Source organism: Scomber japonicus, chromosome 18 (assembly GCF_027409825.1).
Source record: "Scomber japonicus isolate fScoJap1 chromosome 18, fScoJap1.pri, whole genome shotgun sequence".
In the NCBI taxonomy this organism is placed as follows: domain Eukaryota; kingdom Metazoa; phylum Chordata; class Actinopteri; order Scombriformes; family Scombridae; genus Scomber; species Scomber japonicus.
In genome coordinates this window covers 19237792-19260065 of record NC_070595.1, presented here as the reverse complement: position 1 = coordinate 19260065, position 22274 = coordinate 19237792, and the positions used below count along the sequence as shown (strand labels likewise).

The following is a 22274-nucleotide window of genomic DNA, read 5'->3' as shown; positions in this document are numbered from 1 at the left end:
TCCTGTGGGCTTATTGCGATTGCGCTCTCACAGTCTTGAATTTGTCCCGCGGACGCGTGAGAGAGGGGAAGCTCTCCCGTTTGCAAGCACTGCAAAAGTGTGCAGGACACAAGGCGATGCGCACAGCGGAGAGTCTAGAGAAGCGGACGTGGAGAACGAAACTAATTTTTCAAGACAAGGAGACGAAAGTGCAAGCTGTAAACGCAAACGTCCGCTGCAAAACCCGAAAGTCTGTATTTATAGTATTTTTAGTACTCTACACGTCTCCGGAAAGCTAATCGGGGGAGGTCTGTTGTGTGTGTGTGTGTGTTGGGGGGGGGGGCATTGTCTGCTCATTATTTCAGCCGGACGGTTCAGTCTGACCATCCGCTGCCCGGCTCCAGATGACACCGTGCGCTCCGAAGATGGACCAGCAGTGGTGATCCGGTGAAGAAGACAAACCATCCTGGACGTCAACAAGTCCGACGTGCTTTGAGAAAATGGGTTGTTTTTACGTTGTGGAAGGGGGGGCTTTGCTGTAGCCTAACACCGGCAGATCATGGCAGGGGTACACGCTTCAGATGCTCTGTCGGGACATTTTTTGGATCTTGCCATCGGCGCCCCGCCAACACAGGGTGAGATCAACGCTGCAGGAATCACCGGCGATGCGGCCGCGCTGCCTGCCACCGGTACCAGGGCTTACTTGGAGGTGTCGGCGGCCTCTGCCCAGGGCTACGGGGCTGAGGGAGTTTACACCAATGGACGGTACAGGGAGCACGGCAGTCCAAGGATCGGGAGTGGCAGCCGTGATAATTCCACCGAGAGGAGCCAGGGAGGTGGAAACACACCTTGCGGCATCATGAAGGTTCGTTGATTGAAACACTTATTTCCCCTTGTCAACGATTCTCAAGGTGACACATTTCGCTGTGCCACATTATAGTCTAACTGAGCAACAGCCAATACAAATGTGTGTTAAGCCCAGTGCCATCTAAACTGTGGCCGAGAGACTTCTAAGGGGTCATTAGAGTTTTAGTGGTCACCCCAGAATAAATTAGAATTAAGCTACTTTACTAAATCTCCTTACAAGTTTGGCACAAGAGAATGCATTAAAGAATTAAGACTCAATGTCCCCATACAACAGATCTACAATTTACTAATCAGGAAAATGTATGCCAAACTCTTCAACTAGCCTACTATAGATTTCCTGACAAGACAACCTGGCTGGCTCATATTCTGTATTTTGGGTGTTTCACATCTCCCTGCATATTTTGTGCCAAACTCAAAAATGAAATCCACAGACAAAAAGTTAGCTCTTTAAGTGCTGCACCAGTCAACTTGAAATAACTATATATATATATATATATATATATATATATGTGTGTATATATATATATATATATGTATATATATATATACACCAAGGCTTAAAACTTTCATAGAAGCAGGCTGTATCATTAATGTCAATGCAAACAGTAGCATGCTTAAAAAAAGAGACTGGCATTGGCTTTCTTTGAAGTCAGTTGCTATTGCTGTAGTTACCTTATTGCTCCTAGAGTAAAGGACACTGAGTAGTTAAGCTCTGGTAATACAGATGCACACAATACAGCAGTCTTGTAATCACACCACGTAATGATTTATTTGGTGGGTTTCCTGTTTTTAAGGTTTAAGTTTAATGATCAGTACAAGATATCAAAAGTATTCTGCTGCAGTATCAGTGCATTACAGGAAGAATTGATCTTGGGTTTCTTTTGTGGTTGAGTGGCGTTCATTACTTTTTCTAACACTTGACAAAAGAAAAGTGTGTTTTAAAACTTTTGCCCAATATAAACTTGATTTGTGGGGCCGGAAGCAGGCCAACTTTCTCCATATCTCTTTCATGAATAGATAGTGTGATTTTAATATTTTTAAAGGTTGCCCAGCCATAGTTAGTGCTCCCATTACTGGAGGTTAATTAACTGGTCTTCCTCTCACACCCATTATTGTCAGTTTCTAATGTTACCTCATGTTCTACTTTTAGTACACATGAATGCTTTGTTTCTGACAGACTGCATCATGGGGTCCTTGGTGCAGATTGAAATATTGTGTAGGCGGGACACACTAGAGAGTTGCATTCTGTCATATCAGACCTAGTTTGCTTAGCAACTGACTCAAAACACTGGCTAATTCTTTGTTACCCCCATTACTGGATTCCCTGTGGTGGCGGGCAAACACAACCAGTGCTTACTCCCTTACACAACATGTACACATCTGTGGACATACTGCCACATAAATCTGGTGCTGGTTGAATGGTATCAACTGAGAAAAAAACAAATAAAGGTAAACTTCTCTCTCTGTTCGATCCTTTCATCCGGAGCCTTCTCCTTGTTTTTTTTTTTTTTTTACCATGGACACATTTGTTAAAAAAAAATCATATGGCTGAAAAGCTCCAAATCCCTCCTCTCCCTCCACAACAATCAGTCTACCTCTGTGAAGCTCATGAGGAAAACATGACAGGAAAGCTGAAGGGGATTGTGCTGTCTAAATATGATTGATATCAAATCTTCAAAGGCTCATTCTCAATGCCCGTGTTCATGTGATGTTAGAAAGTGATCCTGCTGAGCTTTGCTGGTGTAGTGTGATGAAATACTGTAAAGTCTCATATACTGTCTCCCAAAATAAGCAGGGATAGCTTTAAAAATGAGTTCATTAGTAGAGATCCTAGTTTCCGTGAACTCACTATAGTGGAAGGAAATGATCTGTGTGGTATATTTGGAATACAGATGAAAAATCAGCATGCTGCGGATATATGAGTGTCAACCTCTTGAATAGCACGAGATGATGGTGAACAATGCGTGTCACTCGAGTGTGACTCTCTACAGTGACATGTAATGACCCCAGTCGTAACCAGTATACTCTCAGAGAGGCACACTCACATTTTCAAAGCTCTTCCTATGTTGGATGACCACGTGCACTTGGCCGCAGCCATGCATGTACTTGATGATATAAACAGAGATCTCCGTTATGTGGAAGACACAATTTTTAGACTGATTAACTGAACTAAACTGATGAAGTGCAGGGAAACTGTAGACTTTTTAATTTTGCATGGCTTGTGGAATTCCCATCTCTCATGTTTTGAGTGTTAGCGAAAATATTTCTGCATTTTTAATAGATTGCAGTTTTCCAAACACTTGTCTCATGTTTTTTTCTTCTCTGGGGCTATTTTGAAATTGTAAAAAAAAGTCCTGCGGCTGTATCCGGGAAACAAATGTTATTGCAGTCTGTTTTGTGTTAATCACACGATGACTCTGTAGAACAGGCCTGAGCATTTAACATCAATATATTCAAGGCACAGAGGTGAAACTTTTTTATCAAGGAGCCTGAAGTATGTCTTGTACTTTTTTAAACTTGATTGATATTCAGCAGAGGTCTCCAAGAAGGGCTTAATTTATCTGAGCACCTCGAGAAGGATGCATTGCACATTATAGTCACGACATGATATACGCTGTTCAAGCCGAGCATGGTAGGAAACTGGGTCAGCCATTCAGTAGACTTGGTTCATGTATAGCTACAGCGCATCCACCCACATTTGAGCAGCACTTTGCCTGTGTGTTTGAGTGGAGGTTTAAAAGGTGAAGAGGCTATGGGTCCATGGGAATAGGGAAGCAAATGAGCAATTACAGCACTGCATTACCTCATTAACTTGGCTTTCAACAAGCAAATCTTGGAAGAGAGGAGTTTGTGTGTCTGTCCCTTGAGCGGGCATCCAACTTTGTCCTCTTGTCATCTCCTCAGCGGGGTGACAGTGTCATGGTGGAGAGGCTGCAAAGTAGTTAGAGGGGGGTTTGTGATGCAGCCTCGTTATGTAATGCTGGACCGTGGACAGCTGCAAGGCTGGCTCCAGCCTGGCTGCTGGATGAAGGGAACTGACAACCAGTACAACTAGTGGAGGAGCGAATCAAGAATTTAATGGTGACACCACTGAACCATAACACAATCTCTAAAGCATTTGGCATGTTTTATATTTCATATTTCTTCTCTCACTTTCCCCCTCTTCACTGCACCCTGTGGAGTCCTTAAACCGAGCAGATAAAAGGTCAAACATTTATTTTTCAGAGATCTGCAAGAAAAAAGAAAAAACACAGTTCATTGTCGGGTTAGAAATAATCCAAAAAGAAGGAAAACACATCAGTGATGTAACACTGTTAATGTCCATTGGGAATAAAAATCAATAGAGATCACACAGTTGTCAATCTGTCTTGCATAAGGTCCTCTCTCCCATCCACCTCCGCTCTCTGCCTCCATGAGTGGCAGGATATCAATTCATCCTCCCATTCATGACCTCATATAATACATTTTAACCGATCTGACCCAGTGTGCCCCTCATAAGATCAAGAGTATACCGGGATGCTTAATTAGGGTGCTGACATATGTGATTGGCTTACGTAGGAGTAAATCCTGTCGACTGAGAGCGAAAGCTTCTCAGCGCGAGTGAAAAAAAGAGGAGGAAGATGGGAAGGTTAGACTTTGATTTTCCGGAGGTATGAGAGACAAGAGATTCAAGTTTTGCTCTCCAGAGTTTTCACTGTTTTATATTTAGGCCAATGAAGTCTGGTATATGTAGATTATGGGGAATAATGCTAAAGGATGTTCGTGGTTTTAAAGGACAGAAGATGCTCTTTGTAAAAACAGTAACTTGAGTTGTAATTTTGGCATACCTGCATCTCTGAGCCTGCCTCTGGTAAAGTGATGCAATCAGCTACATAGTTCCACCTCAGCAGTGAGTGAATACATAAAAGGGATGTCAAATAAGCACAGGCTCTAAAATACTCCTTCCAATCTCAAAGCTGTCCTCCCCTGTTCACTAAAATAGAAATAGAACCGTGTTTGACCACTAATGGCTGCCACATATCGCACCAGTGACCAAACAGAGGACCTGTAGTGTCCCAGTGTTAAAGCTGGCAATGCAGACCAAAGTGCCTTTCATAACTGCCTTGGGTTGATTGGTGGGTAGTCTTTTTTTATGGTACATTCACATTAATCCCACAGGGGTTCAGCGAGATTGGTATCAGTGATGTTCGCCATGTCATTAAAGTTATTTTACCTGAATTTTTCTTGGAGTCATTCCTGAAGGATTCTTGCTCTAGGAGAGCTTACATTGGTGGGATTGTCTGTCCCCTTGAGGGTTCATAAAAGCCATAAGTGTTGCAAACCTGTCTCGCTACGGCTTGTGAAGGCATTGATTCTACAGTTATTAATAGACCCTGTGAAAACAATTGGTCACTGTTGTCGAAGTCTGTATTGTCAGGTTAACTGTCATGGCAGTTGTCGATGTTTTTGTTCTTGTTCTTTCAGTGGTGGTGTCTGAATGTTCACGAGCTGTGTGAGTTTGCCAAGACTTCTAAATTGGGTGTTTGTGACTAAATGATGACATTATATCCTCCATATACACTCCATGTGTTTAAACTCACTTTGGGTGGAAAACAAAGACCATATTTGTCAATGATTAAACGATTTGGCAAGATTAGTCTAATGATGATGACGATGATGATGATGATTGCATGGCCAATAATTTATTAAATGGCATAGTCATGTTTATGTTGTCATCTTTAAACATGAATAAATACTGCAGAAATACATTGATTAGTATGATGATTAGTAGTATATATGCAGTCTTGTAATGTCAGCAGCTGGTTATTGAAGGAGTAATTGATTCTCGTACGTGTTGGTTTGATTTAGCTCCACACAAGAAACACAACAAATTCACTTTTTCACATTTAAGAGGTCTCCTTAAAACATGTCTTGACATCTGGATAGAAATATTGCTGCAGAGGATCTGTCAGACAAGAGCACAGAGTCTTAAATTTTTACCCCTTGATGGATCCCGCTGTCAGGCTTCCTCTGCTCATGGCTATTGTTTCTCTAATGTGAGGTGCGGCTGATCCTGTCGAGGACTGAGGACATCTCGGTACAAGCCTGAACTAATAACACCGATTACATATAGTGGGATCATCTCAGATGATGATGGTGATGAGAATTGGAATAAGAGCCTATCTACGCCTCACTGCTCATATCACAGGCTTTGCTTAGAAAAAGAGGTCCCTCCAGAAATTTAATTTAAAGTAATGGAGATCTCGAAGGTTTGGGTAAAAGGCATGTTTTTTTTAAAGATTTTAAAAAGCATGAGTAATTCCCATGTCTCCTGCAGCAGCACCATGTACCCTGAAAGCTTTAGATATTTTTGGAGAACAGAGATTTGCACTGCGCTGAAAAGGCCGCGGCAGAAGATGTGAAGTGGTGATTACAGATGTCTAGGGCTGCTGAATCATCGCTTGCTCTCTTGGCTGATTCTCTTAAAGCAGCAATCTACAAAATACAAACATTTCAAATTGTCCTCTTTGTATTTGAATCCTCTGCATAGTGCAAAATTGGGAGCTAAAGCATAAACAGTTTTATAAAGGTCAGTCACTCACAGAGAACCTCAAGAGCCCCAAATACATTCCTGGAACGAGAGTGATTAACATCTCAGTGGAGTGAATTTAAACAAAGAAAATCTGTGATTAATGTGTGTTTTCTTTAGCTTTTAGGTTTAAGGGTATTCAACAGAAAATTCTCTTATCTATCAGAAATCTGTTATCCATTCTTTGTCATTTAACTCAGAAGAATCTAAGGACGAGAAACTGAACAGGTTAGAGTCATAGTCAGAGTATTTATTAGAGTCTGTTATATGTATTTTAGCATAGCATTGTAATAATATGTGATAATAATGACTGGTATGATAACTGAACAGTAACTCTCTCTTTGGTGACCATGGTTCTCCAGTTCCTTATTTACCTGTAGCTACAATTTCAAAGCGCTAATGCTAATTAGCAAACATTAGACTAGACTAACTACTCTTACAACTTACAAGGTTTATGTGTATTTGACTTTCTGTCATCTGTCGCAAATTGCTTAACAGAAGACGCAGAACAGTAGAGTTTTTCTTATCCATCAGGCTATGTATCGCCTGTTTCATGGGGGTGGAGTTGCCCAAAGTTGCCTCCTAATCCTTCCTCTTCCTTTATTCCCTTAAAGGATAATGACTTGACCTGGCACCTCAATTACTCATGTGTCAAATTGGGTCCCAGACACAGAGAAGCTTTCAACCAAGAACAATTGATTTGATTGGACACCACCAGGGTGTGTTTGGGGCGATGTCTTATCTTGATGATCCTTGTTGGACAACATAGCAACAGGGGTGACATCACAGCGGAGGCAGGGTGGCGGTGTTTTAGTGTACATGTGGTTTTCATGACAAGAGAGAAAAATCTCTGGTAAAAAAAAAAAGGTCTGGTCAGGACATACGTTTGATGAGGAGATGATAATGCACTGTCTCGCAGAATGGCCGTGGCTCCCTGAGGATAGCTGTTGTCATTTCAAGGACATAAGTAAGGATGAGTAATATTCAGATTTGTCATGCTGGATATTTACCAGCTTCATCTGGGTGAGGGGAACAAGGTGTCTGATGGATGAATAAGACAATCTGTCTGTGAAAGCTGCTCCACCGGGCTTTGCTCCGACATGTTTTTTACTGGCTGTACTGTAGGACATACGGTACTTCCTTTCAGTCACAGTTTGTCGTCTTCTTGATGTTCAGTAAGACAAGAAAGGAATGTAACAGTAGTCAGGACAGATGATGAAACAGTTTGAGAACAATTTTGACTCTGAGTTTTAGGCTTTTCAGGAGTTTCATTTTCTCTATCACGATAACTATAGCAGTTGTGCGTCATGCTTCGTATCCGGTTATATTACAGAAGTAAGTGTGAATCCCAGGTCTTCCTCAGGTAATCCCACTGATGGGAAGGAAAAATAGGATATAGAGCCGGGCCCTGTTTCTTCTGGCTTCTTTAATCATACAACTTAATTAAAAAGAGGAGAAACGGATGGTAAAAGGTAAGACCTGTGCCAAGTCCTCATCAGCCTTGCTTTATTTACTCAGACAGTCAATCTGTGAGGTTTGGCCTGCTGGAGGGAGCGGGCTGTCTTCATGTCCGCACCATTTCATTCCTCTGTTCCTCGTCGTTGTCTTCCTCCTCCTCCTCCTCCTCCTGCTGCCCAGGGTGGTGGCGATATCTCTGTGCCTGAGATCAGAACAGAGAGAGAACCATTAGCAGAGGGAAGCGTGTGATGGATGAATTAGAATGAGGTCTGTGTGTGTGTGTGTGTGTGTGTGTGTGTGTGTTTGTGTGTTTGTGTGTGAGAATCTGTGCAACTGCGTGGTCACTTTCAGTCGCAGTCACTCCAATTTTCAAAGTGACAGTGGTGAATGTTGATGTGAATTTTTTTTGCAGCCTTCTTGCAAAGTGCGCAACAGATTTTCTCACTGAAGGAAGCAGAAGGAAATTTCTCACAGAGAGTTAGTCGGGACAGAAAACTAAACCCTTCATAATTGCTTCCTGAGAGAATAAAATAAAATGATGTTAAACTAATTACGTTGAGAGAACTACAGGAGAAAGGAAGTGATGCACCCAACCTTCAATTGGATTTACACCAAGGCATATAAGAGGTGTATTATTGCTTTTGATATCATTATAAGTTATATCATTAGCAACAGTCAGCACTAATTGAACTAAAAGCACACACTGGTGCACTTTTTTGGTGAGTAGTGGTTTTGCAACAGTGTATGGTTGTGTTAAGAGAACTTCCTTCTATATTTGAGTGGAGACTTCTCTTCTGGAGATACTGAAAAAACACCCCTCTGGCTTTCCTACTGTATACTGTCTGGTTTCTATATTTTTTCTCCCTTGTCAGTGTGGATGCCAGTGTTGTTCCTGGGCTCTGTCTGCTCCGCTTTGCAGTATTTGTTTTCTTTTTTTTTATACTGGGCTCTTCCAGTCATGCGTTATGTCTAAGCTTGCACCATGTCAAGACCCAGTCTACTGCAGACCTCAGCTTATTTATAGATTTTGTAATTGCGGGCCTGATCTTATATTCATCCATGGTGAAGGCTGAGAAACGTAGAGTGCTTTTTTTTTGTTTTGCTCTTGAGGTTTACCAAGCTGAGCAGCCTGCTGTATTTTCAAGTTGCAGCTGATAGACAACGTGATGAGAATATTTTATGGTATGAACATGACAGAACGTTATTTGATCAGACAGGTCCATCAACATTTTTGCTACTTTTATTCCTGAAGTATTGTATTCTATCAGCAGCCATATCAAATATTTCAAACGATAAAAACCAGCTGTGAAAATAAATCTCTTTGCCTCATGAGAATTATTTTCTTTCAAGTCAGTGTAACTCTAGAACCAAATCTCATACTGAATACGCCACTTAGATAGGCCTAATTTCCTTCCTCTTTAAATGATCTTGGTTTTATTTCAACACTGGAACTCAGTGCGTCGCAAAAAAAGGCATGCAAAGAGCACAATGCATCACACAAAACAGAACATAGCTCATAGAAATGTTTCAGTTGCCAAATACAGTACTAATGTGATCAGGCTCCTTCCTAACAAGTGTTCAACTGGCACGGCACTGGAACACAAACCTTGCCAGGAATTCACAGATGGTGCCATTTTTCCTTTTGCCCTGCATGGCACAGATGGCATAAGATGAGGAAATCTGGGGCTTTAAGAACAACTTATTTTAAAATGATGTCTTCTGTTTGTTTTAATTATTGGCTTTTTTTTTGATATTTCGTACTGTTAGAAATCAACCGCACCGATTTTGATGAGAAAATAGTGCAAGGAACACATTTTTACCACAACACCTCACATTAGACTTCCTCTTCCAGACATTGACGCTGTTTTTCATAATTATAATAATTACTGTTCAACCCAAAGTTCATCCTGTACAGATGTTACCGAGGCCATGTGCCTGGTTTGTTTTAAAGATCTGCTTGTTTGTTTGGCCTCTGTGTCCTCATTCATGCCTCATGTGACGTGGTGTGTGTTGCCCCAGGGTGTCTTTCTGCAGGTAACCTTGCAAGCACAGACCTGTCACTCAAACATTCCAGTGATGCTCTAAACACTCACACACACACGTAAACACACACACACATACACATACACACAAACACACACAGGGGCTGCTGGCATTTCTCAGTGTGTTTCTCTGCAGCTTAAACAGAATACATTGGATGTTTCTTCAGGGGGCTTCACTGAATCACTGTTTTGCATTCAACAAGTGTATTTTAGGCTTAGTGAGGGAAGCTGTGTCTGTGTTTATGCTTCTGTACATGGTTTACAATGTGTGTTTGTAATACTATAGCAAGTGTGTAGTGTAGTGGTTCCAACCGACAGAGAAAGGCTTTATTCAGTCTGGAGAATATTTAGGATATGAGTTCTGGGATTGGAGGATTAGGTGCAGGGGTCTTTCTGTCTGCCCTCAGCTGCTGAATGTTCTGCAAATCAGTTTGTATATTTATGTTTTCTCTCAATGTATACAGTTTGTGCACAAAGGGGGAGCAGTCTGGGCTTTGCTGTGACATATGTGTTCTTTGCGTTGCATGTGTAAGGGTCTTGAGATAGATCGGGACTTTACTATGGGAAATGTGATACTGCACAGTGAGCTCTTCCCCTGGAGCTGGGAAAATCAGAGGGGGAGAAGGGGGGGGGGGGGGGGTAGAAGCCAAGATGACTGAGAGGAAGTTCAGTGATGTTGGTTTTTTTCCTGAAGTGAAAAAAACAATTGTGGTTAAGAGAAGGTTAAAATTTGCATTTAGAATCTGTTCCAGGTTGATGAAATACCCATTCTGTAAGTGAATCATTAATCCAAATTTTTTTCATCCCACCTTTTAATGTGAAATGAATTCATGTCATTTAACTCAATATATGTTACAAAGATACAAAGCCAAACCACAAACAATGCCCTTTATCTTGAACTGATGAACAGTACCTCAAATATTTCCAAATCTAGTTTCTGCAGGTAGATACAGTGCATCAAAGTATTAGTAAAACAAAAACAAAAAAAAACTTAATGGAAAGTTCTCAACCACAACCTGCCAGTGTTACTGCAACCACATTATCTTTGCATAAGTGCAACACAGTGTGACAGTTGGCACGGGCTAAACGCTAGAGAGAATATTATTTCCACCACCTCATGTTTATTTCAGCTTCTCTGGCTGCTGCAGCTCCAGTTGAGCCTCTCGGCAAGGAGCGCACACCTTTTTCCCTCGCAGCAAGAGGAAAAATGAGTCAGGAAAGGGTCGATATCGAAGTCACAGAACAGTGACAAAACAAGTGGTGAGAAGAAGCCCATGTTGTTTCAGAACGACTGAATCTCTGAGGTTTACCCTTTTACTCGTCTCTTTCAACCTTACATTTTCCATATTTTATCCCCTACTGACAACAATCATGACCGCCTACTGTAAGATTGATTATCTACCCTCCAGACAGCCATTAATTGCAATTTGTGCCAGGACAGAATAAAAGTCAACAATCACGGCCTTATGACAAGTAATATATCACAGAGAACATGTTTGGCTCCATGGTTTTGTTGAAGTTTGGTTGTGATTGCGAGACAACACATTTGTTTGAAAAGCTCTCCTGGGTGGTCCATTCAAGGACACCCTGATGTCTGACAATCCTGAAAATGTATTATTCATGAAGTTCTTGTCTGACAATCATCAGAAGATCAACATTAAACAAACTGATGTTGTGAATAAGACGACTGGATTAAAATGTTGCAGTTTGTCTTGAAGCAAGGGATTTCAATAAAATGCAGTACCCATGCAAAAATAATGTTACTAAAAAGTGACAAGGTATTCATACTAGATATCCATAGGAGTGAACTGAATGGAAACCAATGGCTGCCTAAAGTGTACATGCAATTTGTAGTTCCTGTAATGGGCAGAAAACATGCTGAATGTCAGAGCAGTCTTTTTATGTGGGCACGTTATTAATGCCATAGCATAATGTCAGATACCAATTAGCCTGAACAGAGCAGGTCAGTCAGAGTAAGTGGGCACAAATTCTCAGCACAGAGTGACCCAGTTGTCAAAAGCCTTGACAAGGTATGTGAGAGGAGTACTTGTTGGCATGGGCCTTTTTGAGAGAGAGAGAGAGAGAGAGAGAGAGAGAGAGAGAGAGAGAGAGAGAGAGAGAGAGAGAGAGAGAGAGAGAGAGAGAGAGAGAGAGAGAGAGAGAGAGAGAGAGAGAGAGAGAGAGAGAGAGAGAGAGAGAGAGAGAGAGAGAGAGAGAGAGAGAGAGAGAGAGAGATATTGTGTGCATGAGTGTGTGTCTGTGTACGTGAGGCTTGAATGTATGCAAGAGTGAACGTAGCCTTGATTGCATGATTGTGTGAAAAGGTCAGACACTCATGCAACAGGGAAGTCGGTTGGTAATCAGGGAGAATTAAGGTCAGTGTGGAGCTCTGATTGTTGGTGGTGGGCTGGCTGGTGTTGAGAGGTGTGGGTGGCACACAGCACGGACCAAAAATAACATTAAGAATCGCAATTAAAACAATTTCTGAGCTCACCACCGATCCTAGTAATGGATACAACATCACATCTGAAAGATTTATAGCCATTACAGTTGGATAGTGTTCAAATAAAAGTGTTAAATGAGTGGAAATGACAGTAATCAACTTCACACTTGGCATTGGTTTGTTTGCTGGTTTCAATATTGAAGGATTTGCTGCAACATATTTGAGAGTTTTTTCACTCTTGTATGCCAGTAAGCATAAAAATAAATTATATAACCACAGAACACAGAACATTCCCATTGGAACCGATTAATGAGTGCTGGAATATGAAATCTGAAATAGTAAATTGTTATCTGATTTCTATCAATTATTTAGCCCTGATCATGTTTTTTACATCTGTAGGAGAAACATTGAGATTGAGGCTTTGTTGATTGCCTCACTCCCGTAGTGAATGCTGTGCGAGGTCATTTCAGCACATGGATACTTTACTGCATACTGCTTATGTGACTTGGCCTGCATGTTAACTGCCCAATGATGGACCAGCAGTGAGGGGGAAAAACATACCGATATGTTCAGACTCTGCTCTGATTAATGCTCCTCACCAAGGAGGAAGAAACACTAGGGAGAGGAGAGGAGAGGAAAAGGAGAAGAGAATCAGTCAGAGATGGTGAAAATGAGAGGAAAGAAAAGGTAGAGGGATTGATACAGAGAAATAGATCAATTGAGAGGGCACGGTCTGTTCTACAGCTATGGGCCATTAACACCTTCAGTTGGCAGAAATCCTGAACAGGGAGGATTGCAGTCTTCTTCCAACAGCCCAGTCACGAAGCAGGAGGATGCACAGAGAAGAGAAACAGCAAAGTGAGAAGGAGATGAAGGGAGAGAGAGAGAGAGAGTGAAGATACGAAGCCATGCATTCAGTGAAGCCATGAGAGTGCTCCTCCTCCATCTTCCTGTCCTCATTTAACCTGTCTACTTCTCGTCTCTCTCGGTCTATGAGAGGATTGAAATTACAAAGACGGCCTCTTACAAATGTGTGTTGCTGTCTTGAAATGAAGAGCTTGTTTTTAGACAAAGCACAGTGGTGTAAGTGTGTGTGTGTTTGTGTCATAGTGTGTGTAAGATACATAGACACCATACATGTATTCACTGTATATATACATACTGTAGAAGCATGCTTGTTTGCATTTATGTGGGTGCTCAGTATACTCTAGTGCAAAAACAATTATGAAATGATTTATTCCCAGATTAAATAATAAAACCAACAAGAATAAAAACAAGATGACTCATAATTGTCTCCTTTATTCTTTTATTAAGTTACAACCACAATATATTAGCTACACAATGGGTTTGAAATCAAAGCTGCAGCACAGTAGTCGTCTCTGTTCTTTCTTCTTCTCTTTCTTAGTTTCGTGTTTTAGGGACTTGCTGAAGAAGGAACTGATTGACTCTCTGCTTTTGCTTTCAGGAATTGTGTCAAATTGAACTTCTCTTTTTTGGGAGTTTTCACAATTTTCTTGAACAGTTTTCCTCGTTGTTTATCCAACATACAGAGGGAATATCCACAACCAAATAGAAACCAAATCAGAAACAGAAAGCTAAACTTTCTCTCAACATACGCAATCGTATAATGACTGCATTAACTGTTGTATGCTTTTTATCACATTGTAAGCATGCTTATCTATTGTACACATAGTACTGCCCATGAAAATTACCCTTTTGGCTAAACTACCCTTTTGGCTAAACTACCCTATTGGCTAACACATTAGTTTGAATGTTGATTAATGTACCCTGTCCATTTTCAAATATAATAAATTATGATTTGAAATTAAAACAGACACTCACAGGTATGAATACACATGTAACATACACACACATACTCACATAATCACTAAAATATGTGTTTGTCTGTTGTGTTACCTTTTCTCCTTTATGTCACAATCGTATTGCACAGTTTTGTATTTTAATTTTTCCTTTTATAAAAAAATGAAATAAAGTGAAGATCCCCTCCAGACAGAGATACAAAAATACTCTTTGAAGAAACTTGAATAATTATTTGTCTCTGATATGGTTTCTTCAGTAAAAGGTTCAATAACCTAGTTAGAGGTTCTTAAAATTACATCCAACTCTTTTCTCCCTTTCTGAAAACTCCATAACATTTTTCATTTTCAAAATGTTACTGCTGGATATGAAAGATGTATTTCACTTCACTGGAGTCCATTACCAGTGTATGATCACTCAAGTCCTCAAGCTTCCACATTATACTTGTGTTGGTCACGTATTGGAGTGTGATTGGTTTCCAAACTAGTTGAAATGTCTCAAATAATTTTAATGGGTACATGTCGACCCACAACTGGCGGATTTGGGTAAGCTTAGAAAACCTCACAGGTTCGAGTGGGCAGGTCAGAAAGTGACAAAGTAGTGTTGTAAATAACTTACAGAAACACACACACACACACACACACACACACAAACACACACACAGGCACCTTTATCATGCATTTGCAATTGTGGTTTTGGTCAATGCTTGTTGTTTAAGGTGTTGAGGCTTCACCTATGAGTTGTGAGTGGTATTTATAGCTTAGTGCTCACTGACTTTGCTGTGGTCTAGGCTAAAGCTTTCAGTTTGCGGGTTTGATTAATGCATATTATTGCGGGTTGGGCAATGCGGCTTTCCTCTCATAACAGGTCAGCTGGGTCTGACCTTGACATGAGCGTTACTGATGCACAAACATCATTTTGCACAATGAATGTCAAGCATCTGAGTGAAATAACAATAAGCAAAGCACATAGGTATTATAAGGTAGTTTTTTTGAGACATTGAATTGGATATTTAATTGTGCAGTGCAGTTTGTTCTCTATAAACTTTGAATCTTTGAAGCTTGAGAGACTAATTGAGGGCAGGAATAACGCTCATCTCTCTAAGGCAGCCTTTTTCTAAGAACCCCTTATTGCCAGAATTAATGCTCCCCTTTATCTTTATTTGCTTACATTTATTTACTCAATTTAGGTGAATGTTTGTTCAAAGTGTTTCTACTGATGAGCAAAGATTATTGCTTTTGTTTTTGCAATTGAAGTTTGGTTTCCGAGAAACACAGGAAGTATTCCAGGAAACTGAATGTGCTAAATGAGAAGAAAAACACAGCCACACAGTCATATCTAATGCATGTCAGTCATCCTCATCACCTCAGGTAATTAGTATTCACACTTTAATCACAGACACCTCACGCAGAGATTGATAAAACTCCCTCAGGCCTTGCATATGTGCCTGTGTGTGTTTAACTGTTGGAAACAGGTGTGCGATTCCCCATTTGCCTGTCTTTGTTTACATTGCTTGTGGCTGTGTGTGTGTGTGTGTGTGTTATTGCTTATGTGAAGAAGCATTCATGACGCTGATGACAACGCCAGCCCCTATGGTGCAGCCTCTCTCATACCTGCCATTTACACTCCAGACTCCAGAGACCCATACACCCAAAATGTGTGTGTGTGTGTGTGTGTGTCTGTGTGTGTGTGTGTGTGTGTGTGTGTGTGTGTCGTTTGAAAACACCAGTGCCAACTCAGACAGTGGCACCTCAGTGGAGCTGCTTACTATCACAGACAGAGCCGAGGGAGGGGAAGGGAAAGAACAGAGATGACAGAATGAGAAGTAATCTAGGTCTGGATAAAGATGCAAGGAAAGCAAGCAAAAGAATAAAATCAACATTGTTTTGCTGGTGGGGGATATTGTGATGTTCCAGAAATGAGGGAAAGGAAAACAAACAAGTTGGGAGAAGGAGAAAGAAAAAATCAGGCATTGCTGGAGAGAGTGCACAAGCTAGCACAAGTCTGGAGAGGTCAAGGTGAAAGCTGGAGGGGGTGACGGGTGTTTACAAGACAGAGAGCGACACAGAGGGATGGCGCAGGAAAACAAATGGGAAGGAGGGATGGAAGAACTCGAGGGTGGAGTGGGAGGGTTAACGTGATGATCAGCTAAATCTTGAGGCTAGGCAGGCGCCATTAGATTAGCAGATAACAGCAAAGCAATCCGATTAGAGGCTAGTTTATCAAACAGTGATGCTACTGAAGTACTGGAGTGGAACACAGGTGAAGGCCAAACTACACATCCCAGGACAACTCCAGGCTACAAGCATACATTCAGACACACACAGACACGTGGGCTGTTTGCTAATGTTGTTAAATGCTTTCCTGTCCGCGCAGGGGTTTGTCCTTGTAAGAGGATGTGCTACTCCTCCCTCTTCTCCTGCTCGGCCCCTCCCTCTTGTTCTCCGACTCACTGCCAGACAAGAGAGAGATGGGGAGGAGAGGAAGGAAGATCACATTTCCCAGAGTCAACGCTGCATAAGTGATATAGGAAACTTGCAGCCAGCTATCAGTCATAAGCATCTTCCAGCGAGGCTTGAGCCAAGCATTTCCTCAATCTCCTCCATTTCAAGTATTGATTTCAGACGGACAGGAGTTGTGATCGCCAGCGTGGATGTGACAAGGTGTTTGCCTGCCCTGCCTTGTGCAATACCCCTATATGTTATGGCTGTCATGTATGTAGGGCCATTAGCGTGCTTGCAGTATCAGGTCAATTGCTACATCCCTTATTGATTGAGCTCTTGACTGAGAAATAAATTGAAGTAGTGGCCTGTACATTGGAAATGTGTCATTGACTCAGCTGGGGTTTTGAAGTATATCCCTGCAGTGCCCACGAGGTGGAGGGGCCACGGAGGCCTGGGGCCCTGTCATTAAGCAATGCAAAATAAGAGGGCCACAAACTCTAAATACTATTAAAACTAGATGAAATATTTAAAGCCATGTTTTCCTTTTGTTACTCCCTATGTGTTTTGGCGAAATTGAAACATCAGGGGGCAAATTTGCAATGTGCTGTTATAATATCAGCAAAGAGACAACTAAAATGAAAAGGAAATACTAGAGTGGTGCCCAGATTTGACACAGTTAAACAGGAAACAATCTGAATCTTGTAATAACATCAACTTTTGGAACTGCACATCCTGTCAGCAGTGGGAAATGGCAGTCGAACAGAGATAGCAGGTTACTTTTGGTTTAATAGTTTACTGACAGCTGAACGTTATTTTATATATCAGTCAATTACCTGAGACCCTGCTGAAAGGGTTGGGTCCCCATCAGCTTGAAACATTATTTCCATAATATCCTATTCAACATATTTCAATTTTTTTGTGCTTTAGAAATAATAAAAATGTGGAGTGTCTTTTTTGTCATATAGCAGTGGTATAAAAGCAGCTTGTACAGAGCGTTTGCAGGTATGAATAATGATTATAGTTTCCAGGAACTATTGAAGTGATAGTCTAGCTTGCTCTCTGTAAGTGCCATTGTTGCTTGCATATCAATCAGAAATATCAATCCTAAACTTCTTCACCACTAACCCCCCCCCCCCCAATCGACTGTCAGAAAACTGCTGAACACAGGGGCAGTAAACAAGACAAATAATCCTCTAATTAAATCTTTTTTGGCTGGAGAGTAGGAATGCAAGTCATTTCAACACAGTTTATTTATAGTAGCCCAAACTGATCAAGAACATTTCTGCTTTGCATATCAATGAGAAATATCGCTCGTAAATGTCTTCACGTTTGCAAGATGCTTGATGGAGGAGACACTTTGCTTCATATCTCTGGTCAAACCTTCATTGTGTCTCTATGTTTTTATCAATTCCCCATAATAGACTCAACATGCATCGTCACCTGACTGGTTCCAACAGAGATTTTCCACTCAAGTTATCCATCCAAATTCATACTGTTGTTAATTAAAGCTCAAGTAGACTGCAGTGTGGGACTGCGATCATCAATGATATCTGTGGGGGGAAAATAAGCCTGTGATGATGTCCATAAGCTTTGTCAGCCCGCTGTCATTTAAGCACTCCTACATACGCCTTTACAGGACGAAAGAGGCCATTTGATTAAGAATAGCAGTGTGATGTAAAGCATTATGAAGACTAGTGCTTTACCCGACTAAGGTCATTTTAGTTGAATGGGGTGGTACCAGATAGAACCTCTGTTGAGCTTATGACTTTTAAAAATGCCAAAATACTCACCAGACCTAGATGATACTGGAGCCCTCGTGTAAGCTCTTAGTTTTTTCTGAGCTGTCACATTTTTACCAGTTTTATTTGTGTCTAGTTACAGAATCACGGCTTTGTCTGGTTGAAGAGCATGACAGAAAGTGAAAGAGGATGTGCAGCTGGAAATTGTTTTGTCTTCACTTAAAAAAGCAGAAGCTGAAAGCTGAACAATCAGCCGGAAAAAGTGGCGAGTCAACTGTTTAGCAGATCCCTGGCTGTTTGTGTGTGCGCATGAGAGAGAGAGAGAGAGAGACACACACACACACACAGAGGAGGAAAAAGACATCTGTGAGGTAATGCCTCATAAGGTTTTCTGTATGCGTCTGGCTCTGTTATGGGTAGATGAGGGATGTGGCTCTCTGGGGAAAAGACACACTGACAGCTGGACAGTGCCTTAAAGGACAAACAGTGACCTAAAGGCTAAGAGGGTGAAAAATGCACATGCTCTGAAGCTGTTCAATGTCCTTTGACCAACGCATGTGATATTGCAGCAGGCTTTTGTGAATGCTGCCTTACTTTGCATGCTTGCATCATGCTGACTCATCACTTATATAGAAACACAACAACAGAGAGAGAGGGAGTCTGTATGCTCACTAATAGTTTCTTGATGGTGTTGAGCTCATCTAAAGACAGCTTTCCGTCACTCCTTCCTCCCTGCATCCGTACTGTTGTAACATTATCTGATAGATGTGTGTGTGTGTGTGTGTGCGTGTAACTGAAATGAATCCTGACAGACAGATGAGAACATCAAGCATATAGAGTGAGGAAAAATGTGTGATTTCATTTTTATTTTTGATTTTGCTTTTGCTTTTCTTGCTTCCCAACAGAGCTTCATCTATGCACCCTTAGCGCTTTTCAGCCCTTTGTTAAAAAATATCCAATGTGCTGGAAAACGTACAAGCAAACACCCACAGCTTCACCTACCTACTCTCACACTCCTGTCAACCTGTGTATTGATTCCTCTCTGCATTTTCACAGTGTTCAGGTAAACAGTTAAAACAGGATGAGTCATTTTGCTGTGTTCATTGCTTTCCTCATGCACCAATGGTATACACTGAGTTTGGTGTCCTTCAGACCACCTCTGCACAGCACAGGAACTGGATGTACTAAGCTCAGTGAGTGGTGCACAGTAGCTTTTAGCTCTCTTGTGCTCTGTTACTGAGCCAGGCTTTTGTTTCACCTGCATTCGAGATATGCTTTTCTTTTTTCTTTGGTTGATGCTCTTCATCCAAAGCTACATTTCCTTGTAGAATCCGTTTAATTTCACTTAAGTTTCAGGTGTAAGCGTGAGCAGCAAACTTTAAATGCTGAATGTGTCAAATGATAAAGGGTTACAGCTGTTAGTTTGTCTCCTTTTATCACCAACATTATAAAAAGGACTTCTATCCTCTTGTGTCTTGTAAATAAGTTATGTAACTGCTGATGGTGTGTGCTGTGTACTGTAATGATTTTAATTTAATGAGACTTTAACCTGGTGAGTTAAAGGTTAAATATGAATAATAAAAATATCAAATAGATGATGGAGATTATATAAAGAGTTCACAAAAGGTAGTAAGTAGTAAGTGCTTTCAGAAATGATCTTCCTTTCTGTACATGTCCATATTTCCAGACCATTCTTGTTCTTTTGTGTCAGATCACAGGCACTACTTCTCCAGGTGGCTCTTGAGTCGCTGACCTTCTTTGAGTGTAAATTAACAAATGAAAGGCATCTCTAAGTTGCTAGGCAACCATGCCACTCTATTAACCTTTGCAAATTTCTCTCTAAATCGCAAATTAATGAATTGCAGCAGGAATTCTGGATGAAAACATAAACATGTGTATATATAATACAATATACAGCATCTGCCCATTTGTACATTGAAACATAAAAACATGTTTAGTGTCGGTGAAAACAAGGTATTATATAGTTTTACAATATTTGGGGAGCAGGTGGGTGGGAATGCTGACTTCTTAGTCTGCACAGAACATGTAAGCTCTTACACTGAATAGTTGTGTGAATGTCAGTGGGCTAAGCTTCTTCTTGAGAGAAATAACAAAATGCCTTATCTGAGAAGGCTTCTCTCCTCTCATGACGGAGGGAAGCAGATCAGGCCACTTTAGGGCTCTACTCACCGTTCTATTTAGTCTGTCTCCTGGTCCATTACCAGTTACCCTGTCTTTTTGGATAGGCCTTTGTGGTGTCTGAATGTGGCCTTATGGGTTTAGCAAGATGCAGGGAATCCCAAAACTGAGATACCTGCTGTTTGTATGACCTTGTAGTCTGAGGAGAAGTGAAACAGCAGCAGCTATAGAGCCAGCCAGAGAAAAGGCACCCAGTACAATATAACTGATAAAGTCCTGATTCTTCTGTTTTGTAAAATGCGGTTTACAATGTTCCTTTGTCTGAACTTTCACTCAATTAGATGGAAATGGATATTCAGCATATCAATACACCTGCTAATATGCCCCCTTTATCACATGTAGCAAAGTGTTTTCATTCATCACCTGATGAGTCCGGATATCTGCTTTACCTCTGAACTCCATTAGACTGTCAAATAATGTCAGAATCTCCCCCTGTTTCTGACATTATCATTTAATTAATGTGTTGACAATATGCAAAAAAAGGAAAGAACTTTCTGTATGTGGTAGGTCTCATTTTCTTTTCCTGCTCATAATGTCTCTGTTATCTGTCGCAGACAGGTTTGTGAATAAAATAAAATGCTGGATGCAGCTATGCCTAACTCCCCTGAAGAAAGGTCACTGCTGATGAATTTCAATTACCTGTTCACCAGAAATTGGCAGTTGATTGTAATCTGGGTTCAAACATAGTCAAAAGCATTTTGATTGACAACGTTGCGCTCATGAAAAAATAAGATGTGTATGAAGGACAGGATGCAGATGGTGCCAGTTAGGGGCACAGTTAGGGAGGGATTTCTTAAATCAATAGAATGAATGATGTAATGAAAAGTGTTTTGCTAGAAGGTACCCCCCTCCTACTCGCTACTGCAGAGCTATATAATATGTATGTATATATGTAGTGGTTAGCCTCCTGCTTTTTCTTGAAGTGAACAAATCCCTTGTCTCCTCTTCCCAGAGTCCTGCTTTAACATAATGTTTGCACACTGATGACAATCTTCGGATTATGCAGCTGGTTGTTTTTGTATCTCCAGTATGTTTGATCAGATTAGCTGCTGAGCATTTGCATTATTGTGTGTATGTGTGTGTTTGTGTGTGTGTGTGTGTGTGTGTCACTTCTTGTCCTTCAGGTGCCCTCCCAATGCAAACTAAAGAAAAAATAGGGATGCACAGAGATAGAAACAATTGAAGAAGGCCTTTATGCTTTCTCTTAATATCCAATGCAAACATGTTGTAAAATGTTTTTGTTGTATTATTATCACCTCGTTGCAGTGTTAACGTTAAATTCCCTCCTGCACATTAAGCCTGTATAGTGGAGCAGTGCAGAGCTGGCATTGCTGTTGTCCTTAATGAGTGTGGTAAATCAGCGAGGATGCTCACGGATGCAGCATGTTAAATTGCAGTAAGCCCTTTGTACAGGAAGTGACAATGAACTTGCATGGACCAATGAATGCACAACTTCTACTAAACAGCACAGGCAAAGAGTAACCACAAAAACACAAGAAAATTTAGGGTCATACTTAACTGTGCTGAGAATGGTACATTCTGCAGATGAGACCTGGAAAAGAGATGCCAATAGGGAGGGAGGAGGGAAGGATGGACAGGAAAGGAAAGGAGGGGTCGAGGGACAACAGCAGATGGATGAAGAGAGGAGTGCTGTAGGATCCCTACTGCATGCGACCATCCGGTGGAGTGGCGTCATGCTGCTCAGTTCACTAAGCT

General features: G+C 41.1%; 1 protein-coding gene across 1 annotated transcript in view; it reads left to right on the top strand.

Annotated features, from left to right (window-relative positions):
- The first annotated feature begins 427 nt into the window (after positions 1-427).
- Positions 428-22274, top strand: part of plcl5 (phospholipase C like 5) — a 64137-nt gene continuing 42290 nt past the window's right edge. The window contains exon 1 of the mRNA XM_053338189.1: positions 428-844. Coding sequence (XP_053194164.1) covers positions 539-844 — 306 coding nt within the window. The 5' untranslated portion in view covers positions 428-538. The remainder of the gene's footprint in view (positions 845-22274) is intronic.